General features: G+C 31.5%; 1 protein-coding gene across 1 annotated transcript; it reads left to right on the top strand.

Moving 5' to 3' along the window:
• The first annotated feature begins 11098 nt into the window (after positions 1-11098).
• LOC146528351 (uncharacterized) lies at positions 11099-13292 on the top strand. Its single transcript, XM_085203569.1, has 3 exons — positions 11099-11216; positions 12499-12679; positions 12902-13292. Exons 1-3 carry the CDS (start codon positions 11099-11101, stop codon positions 13146-13148), a joined length of 546 nt encoding a protein of 181 aa, XP_085059695.1. The 3' UTR covers positions 13149-13292.
• The last annotated feature ends 453 nt before the right edge of the window (positions 13293-13745 follow it).

Here is a 13745-nt window from a genome sequence, read left to right as displayed (position 1 = left end):
TTTGTGAACTATTTAAGATTAACCTAATATAATATTATTAAAGTACAAAACACATTGGCAATTATAGCTACTTACATTGAAAAAAAATGGTAATTTCTTCGTTTGGTAGGTGAATGAATGGTCCCTAGTAAAATTTCAATTACAATTTAAATATATACACAAACAATACAAAGCTATAGAAATATTTGAGGCTTTAACATTAAAATAAAAAGAGAAAGATTACTGCTCCAGCTGCGATTTACATTGAAATAGGTCGTTTTATATAACGAAAGCTCTTAAACGTAGAACATTTAAATTAGCAATATCGGGAGCGCGCCTTTGTAGGCAAAGTAAAGTGCGAAAAAACGTAAAAATAAAACTTTTATAGCGCACTTGTACATGGATCATCAGTCTCGAACAATTCCCAACATTAGGTTCGACCCATTAATCATTTTCATTCAACGGTGTTCTAACAATGTGCCCCGTTCTATATTTTGTAGTTAAATTAATACAGCACTTTTTATTTAGAGAATGGTTAATTTGAAATAATTTAGTATTGACTTGTTGTGTTTTGTAGTACTCAACTAGTTATAGGTATATTTTTTATTCTTATAATAGTTGATAATTTAACTGTAGACCTGGATGTTTAATATTAATAATAGTTATGGACACTTTACTTCATAAATGGTGGTAAATTCAATTCTTGTGTTAATTTTTAAATATCCTTTATTATAAGATAAGCATCAATCAGCGAGCTATATATATAACTAGCGGACCCGGACGCGGCTACGCCTGCTTCAACTATAAAAATATTTATTAAATATATTCATGGATTTTTTTTCAATTTTCAATAGAATTAGTAAGAAAATATAAGCTTAAATAATCGAAAAGAATAATAAACAGAGACGTATTATTAGAAAAAAATATCTGAGTTATTGAAATGAACCAACAAAAGCATTAAAAGTAACTAAAGGATAGATATTCTTAATAATAGAAAAAGTACCTTAAGTTTTCCGTGCACGCGTACATAGATATCGACTCTATGCAATAACTAAACATTTTTCTATATTAAATAGGATAATTTTAGCGGGCAATATCAAATAAAATAAGAAGAGAATCAAAGTGTAGTTTAAATTTATTATAAACAGCAAATATTTACACAAAAATTAACAATAGTTCGAAAATGTATGAAAATTTATAAAACCGTCAACGTCATCTGCCCGTTCGCGTCGGTCATACTCATACTGTGCCGCCCGTAGGCTAGGTCATTTGGAATCAGTGACATCTCCTTAATTATTTATTAGAATGTTATACAGTAAACTATAATTTCAATCTAGATAAAATGCTAAAAGTGACTATTATATTTATTTTCATAAGGACGAATATCAAAATGTCGCGGTAACGGTTGCGTAGCGACGCGACGGTTGTTATTAACATGGCAGAATAAATTGCATGTCAAATTAGAAAGTACTTTAAAATATATTAATTTATATGTATAATGTAATGTTATATAGCCTATAGCACTTCTGAAGAATGCAGCTTTCGTACAAAACAAAAACAATGTAAATCGGATCAGTAGATCCAGAGATCTTAGCGTTCAAACAAACAAACAAACAAACAAACAAACAAACTCTTCCGCTTTATTATATTATAGTATAGATGGAACTGCAAACAAGAAAATATAATTTATCTTTAAAATTCTTTCTATATATGCTTTCTTACTTTTACAAAGACTTTAAATTTTTGAGATGATAAATACGAAGTATAGATAAATATTCTGAAACTATAAATTTTATTAGGTCGTTCATCGTTGTAATGCATTCAGTTAATTTTAATTATCGATGTTTCCTTTTTTTTGATTACTTTCTATGGCAACTTAGAATAACATATTATCAGAATTAAGTGAGGCTATTCATGTACCAAATAATGATCTACATAAAAAAACAAAAAAATTACGTTTATGTTCACATATATGTAAGTTTTATTTTAAATCAATTTTCTTAAAGCATAGAGCAAGTTACTTTCATATGCACATACATAGGTGTGGCTTCATAACAGATACTACTTTGTGATGTTTCGCCGAGTGCTCGTGGCTTAATTGAATTATTCCATAACTGAATTATTTTCATGCCTTTTACTGCTGGTCTTTTCTGTAAAAGAACTGTTTCTGGTATACAACTAGATAATTAAATATGTACCTATTTGTAATAAAAAAATACAATGATAATAACAATTCTTATCGTTATAAGCATCTAAGATAAATGCATTTTCTAGCTTCATGCTTTGAATCTTATTTAATGTAATAATTTTACTATTATTATTGAAAATAAGATATAACATTTCGCTGACTAAATTAGTAGTATTACCTTTTGCCTATGTCTAATTGGTCTGCCGGAGGCGAGTAGTTAATTGAACATAAACATAGTAAGTAATCTCAAATTATAAAATTTATGTTGTTATAATTTTTTAATATAACAATAATGGGAATAAATAGGTAAAAATACTATGTACATATACAAATTCTATATAGAATTTGAAGCCGCGCTTTAATTACCATTTAAACTTTCAAATTAAATAATCAATAGGTTTCCAACGTTGTTTTACCTTTTGTAGTTTATCATATTAGTTCATAATGAATTGGTTACTAAATAAACATGCCTTTATGGGAGAACGAGAAAATTTTTTGCTAATTTCAAATCTCTAATTTCAGTAAGTTAATTCTTGCAGTGTAACGCTACGTTTTTCAAGTTTTGTTAAATAAATGTGCTCAGCATACTTAATTGCCTGCATTCATCACCAGCTCTGACTGTCTTGTGTACATAAGAAGAGGCAGGAAATTTCGTGTGTTTTCTACGAGCAATCAAAGTTTGCTCATTAAGTTGCCTTTTAAGAAATTAGGTTAGCGCTGCTTTTCAAATTAGAGAAATGCTGTAACTAAAAATTTTGTAAATTTGTTACAAATCTTTTTACCTTATGTAAATATTGGGCTTGTGAACCTGCATTTCAGCTGGCCTCTTTTTTCAAAATAGATGATTTTGAAAATCATTCTCAAAATCATTTATGATTGAATTCTCAAAAAACCCGAAAATTAATATCTATTAATATCTATTAATAGTATTTTTTTCGAATAATTTGTTAAAAGAATATGAATTTTTAATATTAACTGTAAAATTTTTATTCTGTTATTGACATGTGCTACTAACACGCGTGTTTGTATTTAAAAAGGACGTCAAAAATATATTAAGGCTTACATTTCAAATATTCGCCGCGCATTTGTTAATTTAAGCATGACAAAATTGTTTTAAGAAAATTCAAAATATGATTTATATTTTTTTTATATTTATGTTCTTATTTTTGTAGCGCAATTACAGAAGTGTTTTAAACAATAGAAAAGGTCTCCAATGTTCTTTATGGTAAGAGTTTTCTCGTAAGCTGCATTTTTACGGTTTATTATCCAGGAAGCTTCCTATAAAAGTTTAATAACTTAATGTAAAAAGTAAAATAGCAAACTGAAAATTACTATGCAGCTCGCGAGAGCAGAAGTGAAATATTAAATCTTGGAGTTTGTGAAGTTTCTATCTGGGATCTTCTCTTTACACTTTAAGCTGGTTGCAAAATGTGAATTGCAATGGCTTTCCTTCCTTGTGAGTCTTACACTAAGAAATATCTTGTAATAAGTGAAATTTCTTACATTTAGACAATAAGGGATTAATCTGATAATCTTTTTATTAGAGTTTAACCACATAATTAAACTGTAATAAAAAATATCGTATTTAACCTTTGTTTACTTTAGACTGAAATCTCTTTTTTTTAAAGTTAAAATTATAATAAGGCACTTGTTAAAAAAACAAAGTATTTTAAATTTTTTCCGAATAACAGATGTTTCGTAGCTTTAAATATTTAAATCCTTGTTAGCGCTTCCCGGTGAAGCAACGTTGTTTTTGATGAATTATTAAGACTTCATTTTCACCCCCTAGTTTACCGAATGTGGTATGTAGTTGCTATCTTCATCCACCTGATACAAGGTTAACAAAGTGTTCTTTTTTTAAAAAGTAATACTTAGAACATTTTATTTATCAAAAACGGTCACCATTTTCCGATATTTCTTTATATGTGGCGGAACAGAATTGTATTTCAATTATATTATAACTTTTTGCAATTTAAGCTCATTTCATTCAATTGTTGTGTTAGGAAGAAATCCTAATAAAGTTAATGATTACCGGTATCAAAAAATGATTATACAATTTTGAGGGATACAGGCGTGAGGCTGTTTTAGTCTACTTAGGTATCAAAGAAATGGGTTAGGAAACATATTATTAAAATTCACAACAAAAAAAAAAGTGGAGAACATTAAGATATTCTTATATTTAAAAAATATATCACAATTAAGTAAAAAAAAATATATAGAACCTAACTTGTTTGTATTATAACAAAGTAGCTTATAAATACAAGAAAAAAAACAACTGATAATTTATTTGATTTCCTGGTTGAATATTTACGTGTCGGTCACAACTGTATAATTTAAATAGCCTGAAAACAGACCGTAAACGGCGTACCGTCACATTCCACGGTAAATCCGCTCGGCACTAAACGATGCGGTTACTGAATAACGCGATAAACGGTCCAGATGGGAATTTTGACTTCAGAAAGGTAATGTATGGAATTGCTCTCAAATTGGTTTTTTTTTTGTATTTGTACCAACAAAATGTATATGAATAAAATTATAATAAATTTTAGGCAGTAAATAGTGACTAAAAGCAAATAAAAGCTTACGGATAGATATGTATAATATGAGTTAAATGTATAATAATACGCTGAATATATGTCGATGTCTAATCGATTTAATACATTGTATATATGAAAATGAATTTACCAAAATTTAACGTGAAAAATGACTTAATTTTTTTTCTTCTTTGTGTAAGTGACAGTATCTAACGTATCGTATAATGCGTTGCTAGTCGGTTATGTGTTGGCAGTCGTCGAGGTGGCCTGGCGGTTAGAACTCGTAAAACACAGAAACGTGATTTAGAATCTTGGCAAGCATCCTAACTCTCTCAAGTATTTAATTTGCATTTAATACTGATGGATGATATCGAGCAATATGGTGTTAACATTTTAAATGGGGTAATGTAGATTTTCTGGCATCGTCGTGGTGCAGCGGCACAGCGTTCGGCTATCAGTACGATTGTGGGTTCATTTCCCACATGTGGAAGGTTATCCCGGTAAGAAGGCAAAAGTTACCGTAGAATTTCTCCACTACACGTTGTTATGTCTCGAAAATTGAGCGTTTTAACTTTAAGTTCATTTTTCTAATTCTGTTATAAACCGATGTACCCACTTGAAGAAAAGAGATTCTAGAAGATTCTATTTTTATTACATTTTTGGACCTCATTCTATAAATAACTATAAATACTTTTAGGTCCTAAGATGATAATCATGAAATATTTAGCGTTGCCATCATTGTAATTTTAACAAAGACGTGAAAATAGAAATAAATTGAAGAATATTTATATAACTTATCCATTTACTTATTGACGCCTGATATTGTTATTAACTTTAAATATTTTAAAGTGACTAACCATATAAAAGAAAACATGAAATTATATTTTGCTTCACCAATAACTCGTATACTTAGTGAGAGCACCCTTCCAATTAGAGTTTGAACTGTCGATGCACGGACTCGGTCTTGTCTCAAGTTTTCCAATATAAGTTCTCACAGAGCCATTTATCAAACTTGGCAGCCGCATGTGTAACATAAATAATATTTCTTATAGCTCAAATTTTGGCAATATATCTGATTTTTATAATACTTTGCGTCTATGTGTATCTCGGCTTTGTTTAATTTAAGCCCAAAACATATATTACAGTTTCAAGATTTCTAATGTAATATTTAACGTCTTTTTCGTGCTAAATAAGTATTAAACTACTAAACGCTTATGAGATGGTTGGCAAGTGATAGTAGAGATAGTAGAGGATAGCTACTCAGGAACTATAGAATAAAAGGCGAAAATTTCGATTTTCAGAAAATTAATAGGCAATAATGTATTTAAAGTTATGTCTGTAACTTCATCGTAAAATCACCATATTATGTAAGTCTTTTTAATTTTATAACTCATTTGGTAATTGCCAAGAGAAATACGAGTAGAGTGTAGGAGATTAAGGTGTTAGGTTGATTGATGTGACATGTCTCGGGTGAACGCAACGAGCCGTGTCTTGACATGTTCATTTGTAATGTATCGATGTTTACTCTTGTTTACCTATACATTATATATACTTATTACCTCATGAATGTATTGGATGGCGAAACTCTCGAACTGTAAATTCTCATATTCATTTTTTAGCCCCACTACTAATATCCGTTTCACTCATCCATCAATAATAAGGTTGCACATACGAGGATAATGATGATGCTCTCACAGTACCTACTTTTTATCAAATAATCAAGGTCTGCATTAAAGAATTGCCAAATATATATAAATGTTTTCGTATTTTATAATTTAAGGTGTAATAATTTTTCTGCATAAGCTTTGGACCCACAATGAAGTAAAGAATCTAAGATATGAAGGTCCATTAGTCTAAATCCAAATTAATATTATTACAAAATAACCAAAGAAAAGCTTTTTATTAATAATATGCTAAAGTTATAATACTAGAAAATATATTCCATTACAGCGGAGATAGCAAATCGCCTGCTTTATAGTGGAGATGTATTTTAATCCTAAAGGATTATAAATAAAATAAATAAAAATCTTTTATTCTCAAGCTACATGGGCTCCAGGAGCGCCAGGAGCTGGCGTTGGAAATCTTAATGTTTTAACTGTAGTGCTTCAGTACTACATATAAAATAAAAAGGTGAGAATTTTAATGCTCTTTTCATGTTTTACCGGAGTGGGAAATAAATTTTGTGCATTAGACGTTTAGAAATATGTTTTTAGACGTGAGAAACTTTTCCATATTATCATTTTTTGTATGAATTTTATGGGTTTCTATGTTTAATTGTAAATAGATAATGATAAAGTTTGACGATTTGGGTACTCGAAAAGCTTATGGGATATACATAGATTGGCAGATATGAGCCATCCAAATACCCACTAAAACCTCACGGTGCTCGAGCAGGACAGGAGCCTCAGGATTGTTTCACAGAGCCATCGGCAGTACAACTCACAGTACCTATCCAGTGGCGGACTAACCCCGTCGGAGGCCCGGGGCGGTGTCGTTGAATGAGGCCCCTCGACGAACCCCCCCCCCCCCCGCGTGAAAAATTTTTTTTTAAAATCAAATTTTTTTTCATGTACAAATTAGTGTGTATGCTTACTTAGTTTACATCTTGTAATTAATGTTTGAGTTAGACTCGCATACACATACAAAATTAAAATACTAAATATCAAAAGTACATGTAGTAGAATTATTTTATGTTAATTTTTTAATATTATCTAATTATTTTAAGCATTTTTTTAATATTCACCAACATGGCTTTATCATAGGTAGATCCACGTGTACAAATCTTGTTAATTCCTGTGAAATTTTGATTGAAGAAGTCGACAAAAAGAATAGAGTAGACGTTATTTATACCGACTTTAGTAAAGCTTTTGATTTGGTGCCTATTCCCTTGCTACTACATAAACTATCTAAGTACGGAGTAGTTAATGCATTGCTCGAGTGGTTAAAATCATATCTCACAGAAAGGCAGTTTTATGTGGTTGCGAATGGATATGAATCTATTAAATGCCGCATCACTTCAGGAGTACCACAAGGTTCTCACTTAGGACCACTCTTGTTCAATATATTTATTAATGACCTGCCAAATTGCTTCTTGTTTTCTACACCACTAATGTTCGCAGACGACCTTAAGATTCTCAAGCCTATCCGAAATCCCAACGATATTTGTTTGCTACAAAAGGATCTTACTAATTTGAGTGATTGGTGTAAGCTAAATGCTATGGTGTTGAATGTTAAAAAATGTTTTCATGTTACGTATACGAGAAAGAAACTTAATATATCGGCTAATTATTATCTGGATGGTTCCCCTGTCAGTACAGTGGACACAATTAGGGACTTAGGTGTTATATTCGACAAGGAGCTGACATTTCTACCGCATCTAGAAAATATCGCTGCTAGAGGAAGCAAAATGCTGGGATTTGTAATGCGAAACTCAAAATTTTTTAAGAAAAGTCGTACGAAGATAATCTTATACAAAAGCCTAGTGAGGAGCGTGTTGGAGTACGCCAGTGTTGTTTGGAGGCCCCATTACGCTTCTCACTGTCTCAGAATCGAAAGGCTGCAAAAGCGCTTTTTATACCACCTCACCTTTTCATGTGGAAAATTGAGTTCACTTAAAACCTATGCGGATAGGCTTGCGTACTTTAAGTTAAGTAGCTTGGAAAATAGAAGAAAAAATATTGATTCTCTTTTCGTATATAAAACTATCAACAGCATGTACGACAACCCGTGTCTAGTACAAAATTTCTATTTTAAAGTTCCTAGGAATTACCGCAAAAAAACTAATCTTCTCGAAGTTTCTTGTCGGAGGTCTGTTTTGGGCAATAATTCCTCTATGTCCCGATTTTGCACTATTGTTAACGAAAGGACCGCTTTGGATCCTTTCGGTGACTCCTTCTTTAAATATCGCCGAAACGTGACACATTGTAGTATTTAATATTTAATATTGTATTTACTGATGTTTAGTTAACTTAACTTTGATTTTAATTTTTTATGTATATTATTGTGTAAAATAATTGGGTACAATGGCTATATAGTTAGATTAATGCATGTGGTATTCACCTTAAAAGGTAATGCATTTAGCTGTAATAATTTAAATGTAAGAAACTTACTGTATGATTAATTTAATGTTATTACCACTGGTGGATCTTAATAAATAAATAAATAAATTTAGCAAAAAATTACATGTAGTAAATTTTAGTAAAGCTGAAATTTTGAAGATTACTAGTATAATAAGTAGGTAAGAGTGTATGCGTACTTACTAACTTGAAAGTGAGGCCCTTTCAAAGATAGCGCCAATTTAAGGTACACGCTCACCTACGTTAAAGTAAAAACGCTCGTATTTAAATATATTTTTGAGAAAAATGTTAAAAAAAATATTATAACCCTGGTATAACCCTTTACGTAGGCTTTACTCTTGCCAGACGTCCTAAAGATTGTTTAATATTGGGACAAAATACGTATACTTCTTCTACTTCTTCTTGGCATTAATCCCGTGCTGAGGGTTCTTTTGGAAGAACGTATTCGCGACGGCCAGATCAGACGCAATATAGGTTCTCAGAATATTTTCTCCCTCTGTATTACGAAGTCAGTATCTAAAACCCCCGTGAACATGTTCATACGGCCCAGCAGCCTTACTGACGTGATTGTTGAAATCTTCCCCAACAACAAACAACCATTTTGATATAGCAAGTAGACGGTATAGCAAATAGAACCTCTTCATTCTGCTTTCAGAATGACTCTTTTTTGGACACGCTACAGCCGGCCTGCGGCGTATAGGCACTAATTTAGTTTGTAGTTACGCCTTCAATCAGCACGCATTATACGCATCAAGCTATTGCAGCGACCATCAGCTTCAAGAAGCCAGTTCTGAAGCTCTTCAGAAAGAACTACTGCCACACAGTTTTTACCTGAGGGTGACCCGGTGTATATAAGGCGGTAACCCTGTTATTTATTTATTGCGAGTTTAATAGCGTTATTGCAAGGCTTATTGCCCTATTAATATTGGAGAAAAGCACACTGGACCCGAAGTCTTATAAGTACATCTGCGAGTTCTCTGCGTCGTCCGGTTAGAGAGCCAATATTCCACGTTGCAAAGCGGAGTTTCTGTCTGGGTACTAGCGTTTTAAGCAGTGTTCGTACTTGACACGTTGTTGCGTTCCATATTAGCGGCGGATGGCGGTTTTTAAATGGAGCAACTGCCATTAGACTTCCAAAACCACTTTGAAAAATTACGCTATAATTTTACATATATTATTTATGAACTATTTTAAGACCCCTTATAAGCATCCAAACCGATCTGATGGCTCAATCATCCTCCCAGATAGAGATGTACCTTTATTTTGCGCTACTTCTGGAAGGGCCCCACTTTCAGGTTAGTGAGTACGCAAACTTTTATAAAATGACGTCGGTCTGGAGGCCCTAAGAACTTGAAGTAAAAAACTACGAAACTGGAACCACATGCAACCTAAATGGACATTAGAAAGATAAAAGTAATTTTAATTAATATAATGTAAACTACCGGTACAGGCTGCACTAATCCCTGTACTTATTTGTTTATTGGAGGCCCCCTCCAACCTCAAACTTCCTGTTAAGTAGATCCTATGCGTTTTTTCAAGGGCTTATTTAGGATTTGATCAAGGGAATTTGCACCATTTGGAGGCCCCCCTGGACCCGAGGCCCGGGGCGGACCGCCCCCGCCGCCCCCCCCTTAGTCCGCCACTGTACCTATCTAAGAAATAGAACTATTTGACAGATTATTTTTCTTATTATTTTTTTGTCTTACCTTTCTAATAATGAATTATTTAGATAAACAAGTATTTCATCAGACATTTCAGATCACACATATTCAATATTTCACAACGGGAAATGTTAATTACCGTGCTAATTAAAGCTTTGGAATTGCTTTATTGATAGCAAATACTCACTCTTTACTTCAGTGTTCTCTCGATTACGTCTCTGAAAAAGTTATATATAATTTGTTAATATGTAATTTGTTTTAATAATATTATATACAACACCAGCTTTAACTTGCTTTACGATTTTTTAATAACGGAGTGTTTTTACACTACGTGTAAGCTTGCATAACCTAAGTACATGTCAAACCCATAAACTTTATATGTGATAATTTTTCCAACTGCATCACAATGGCATGTGGTGAATATTAATATCTCAAATGGCAGTCGTTCATTATCACGTTAATTAGTTTTTGTACGTACTATTCGTACATATTGGTACTTAATCCGATGTAAATTGTCTACTGATTTCATTTTCAATCTGCTTTATAAGTTATCTTGTTTCTGGGTTATTTATACATGCCAAATACGGTTTCAGTAGTTTTACTTCAATAGCTTCCATAAATAATTATTGATAGTTATTTGTGCCTATTTTAATTAGTAAAATGAAACGAAAATTAAATAAAATTTCGAAATGTATGCTTCTTTTAAATTTATTATTTAGTATTCATATGATAGCGGCGCAAGGGAATGTTGCAACTACGTTGGAAACTATTATCTTAGGTAAGTGGTATATCTAAGTACCTAAGTTGATATTTGTAATTAAAATACCAGTCATTTTTAAAATAGGTATATAGATTCGATACTATCCGGGTTCCCATTCGTACTTGGCTAAAAAGAATCGACATATCAAAATATTGATAATTTCTCATAAAATAATCCATAAATAACACCGATATTTTAAATCTCAATTTACAGTTTTACGGGTATCAAATTTATTATATTTTTGTGAATTGAAAAACATATCAAATTAAGTATTTTTTTAGATTTATGCTGTATCGCATACTTAGCTAGCCACAGGGAACATTGAAACCTAGTGATGAGACTCTCCGTTCCTGTTAAGACACTTCGGTTTTCCACTTTCCACCGATTCGAATATTGCATGCTAAGTGGCGAAAATCAACGCCACGCTTTTTTCTACGGGTTAATGTAAGCAGTGACGTTAATCATTGCCAATAGAATCCATTAGTATTAGAAATGACTTTATCCATAAACTTATAATTTAAAGAAAGCTACTTCTATTTTATGCACCTTATTTGTCTAATAACTGCCAAAGTAACCATAGAAATTTCTTATTCCCCGATCGTGTTAAATTTCACGTAAAATTTTCAGTTTTCATAAAATAATGAGGTGTAGCGGTCATGGGCTCTTTGTCCACTATTAGTGTTACTAAATATTAACAAAAAACAGCTATATGTTTGTTTCATGATTTAAGCTGAGTAGTTTTTAAAAGCATCATTCTAAAAGCTTTGGACCAGAAAATAGTTGTATAAAATATTTTTTGTAAAATAACTTCAATGGTAAGCAAAGTAATACATTTTGTATGTATTGTTTAGTAAAGTTTCTCTTTGTGACGCCAAATATTAATGTTTATTGTTTCAAATCAGAACTTCTTGTATCCGTGGAACTGCTTTCAACATTCCGTGAATAACGTATATTGTTTGCTCAGTGTCTTTAATGTTGGACTATTGTCAACTGGAGGTCAAAAAGCTAAGAAATGTATTTGTTATTACAAAATAATTGCCTATACTTTGAGCATTTAACATTGATTGAAAATTTACAATATAGTGTATATTCATATTAATAAAGTAAATGACAATTATAAAATCTGAATACTTTTAAGACTATTTTAAAATCGATATGCCCCACTATCTCAACTAATAAAGCTATATAGGGATAGATGATGGTCGAGGCTTTTCACCATCAAGCCGTAAGCTGAAAACAAATACTAAGACCAAATATTTGACCAAACATTTTTGAGTTCACAAGATTATTATTATTTCAGAAACGACAACGGAACTTGTCACGATAATAACAGATATACCCCAATCCGACGTAGAGATAGCAGTGAAGCACGATGTCGGCAAGTTTACTACGATGGTTTTCGATTATGTGAATGCACAGTTCAGCCATCGAGAAGAATTTGAACGATGCTATGATGACTATATGAAATGCTTGATTAATCAGTATGATTTTCTTATATATTATGATGTAGTAGATAAGATAGTTCAGTGGTAGAATTTTTTTCCTATATATTCGAGGAGTAGTCTTGGAAGTGGTTGTCAGTATCTATTAAAACATGACATGGTTGAGGTTACCAGTTTTGGAAAGAACTGCTGATGTGTGCAAGAACTGGAAATACTAAATAACATAACTGAAATTGCTGATAGTAATTAAATGTTTTTCAGATCAATTCCAATCCCTGTGTGTACCATGCAAGATCCTTATTATCCGGATAAGGTTATGACATTTAAGTCTTACTGTGATGCATATTTTGATAATTGTTTGCGGAAAAAAAGTAAGTTGCTTGAAAATTTGACATTATTTACTGATCTAGTAATTGTCCTCGTATATTATATGTCAATTATAGTTCAATTGACAGTGAATCTACTTACACCTAATTACAAATATCTACATTTAAGTAGTTTTAATTGAGTGAGTCGTAACGTTAGTATTCTCCGCACTCTTGTGGGAAACCGTGTGTATAGTTTTTAACTATAAAATAAAATAAAAAAAATGCTATGTACAGAATAATATAATTTATTAGCAAAGAACAATTCTAATGTATTTCTTTATAGTTTTATGCGTTTCCTTTTTTTCTAATATAATATACAGTACGGAATTTGTTATTAACGTAATATTTCTTATAGAATATTGGCGTATCATCGACGTTGGAAAATGCAAAGACATCGGATATAAGTTCCACATAGTAGATACAAGAAGACATTTGAAATAATTAATATATACCGTAGTTCTAATCTTTAATCTTTCTTTCAATCTTTCTTCTTCTCTTTCTTTCTTTTTAATCTTTCTTTCAATTTATATATTAGACTAATAATTTAGAAAATTTCAAATTTGCTAAAATGAGGTTAGTCTGGGGCCATGGGATCATAAGCTAATATATTTGATGACTTTTAGATATGTTCCAGTACTTTGATAGATATAGAATATATAAGAAAATACGCTTAGAAGGATTATAATATTTGTAAACAGTTCTTTAAACCCACGCTCGATATCCGTATTAACCTCAAT

Source organism: Heliconius melpomene, chromosome 19 (genome assembly GCF_056956725.1).
Source record: "Heliconius melpomene rosina isolate 202511_hmr_F chromosome 19, ASM5695672v1, whole genome shotgun sequence".
Classification (NCBI taxonomy): Eukaryota; Metazoa; Arthropoda; class Insecta; order Lepidoptera; family Nymphalidae; genus Heliconius; species Heliconius melpomene.
Note: the sequence above shows the minus strand (reverse complement) of the source record. Positions and strands in the feature narration are given on the sequence as shown.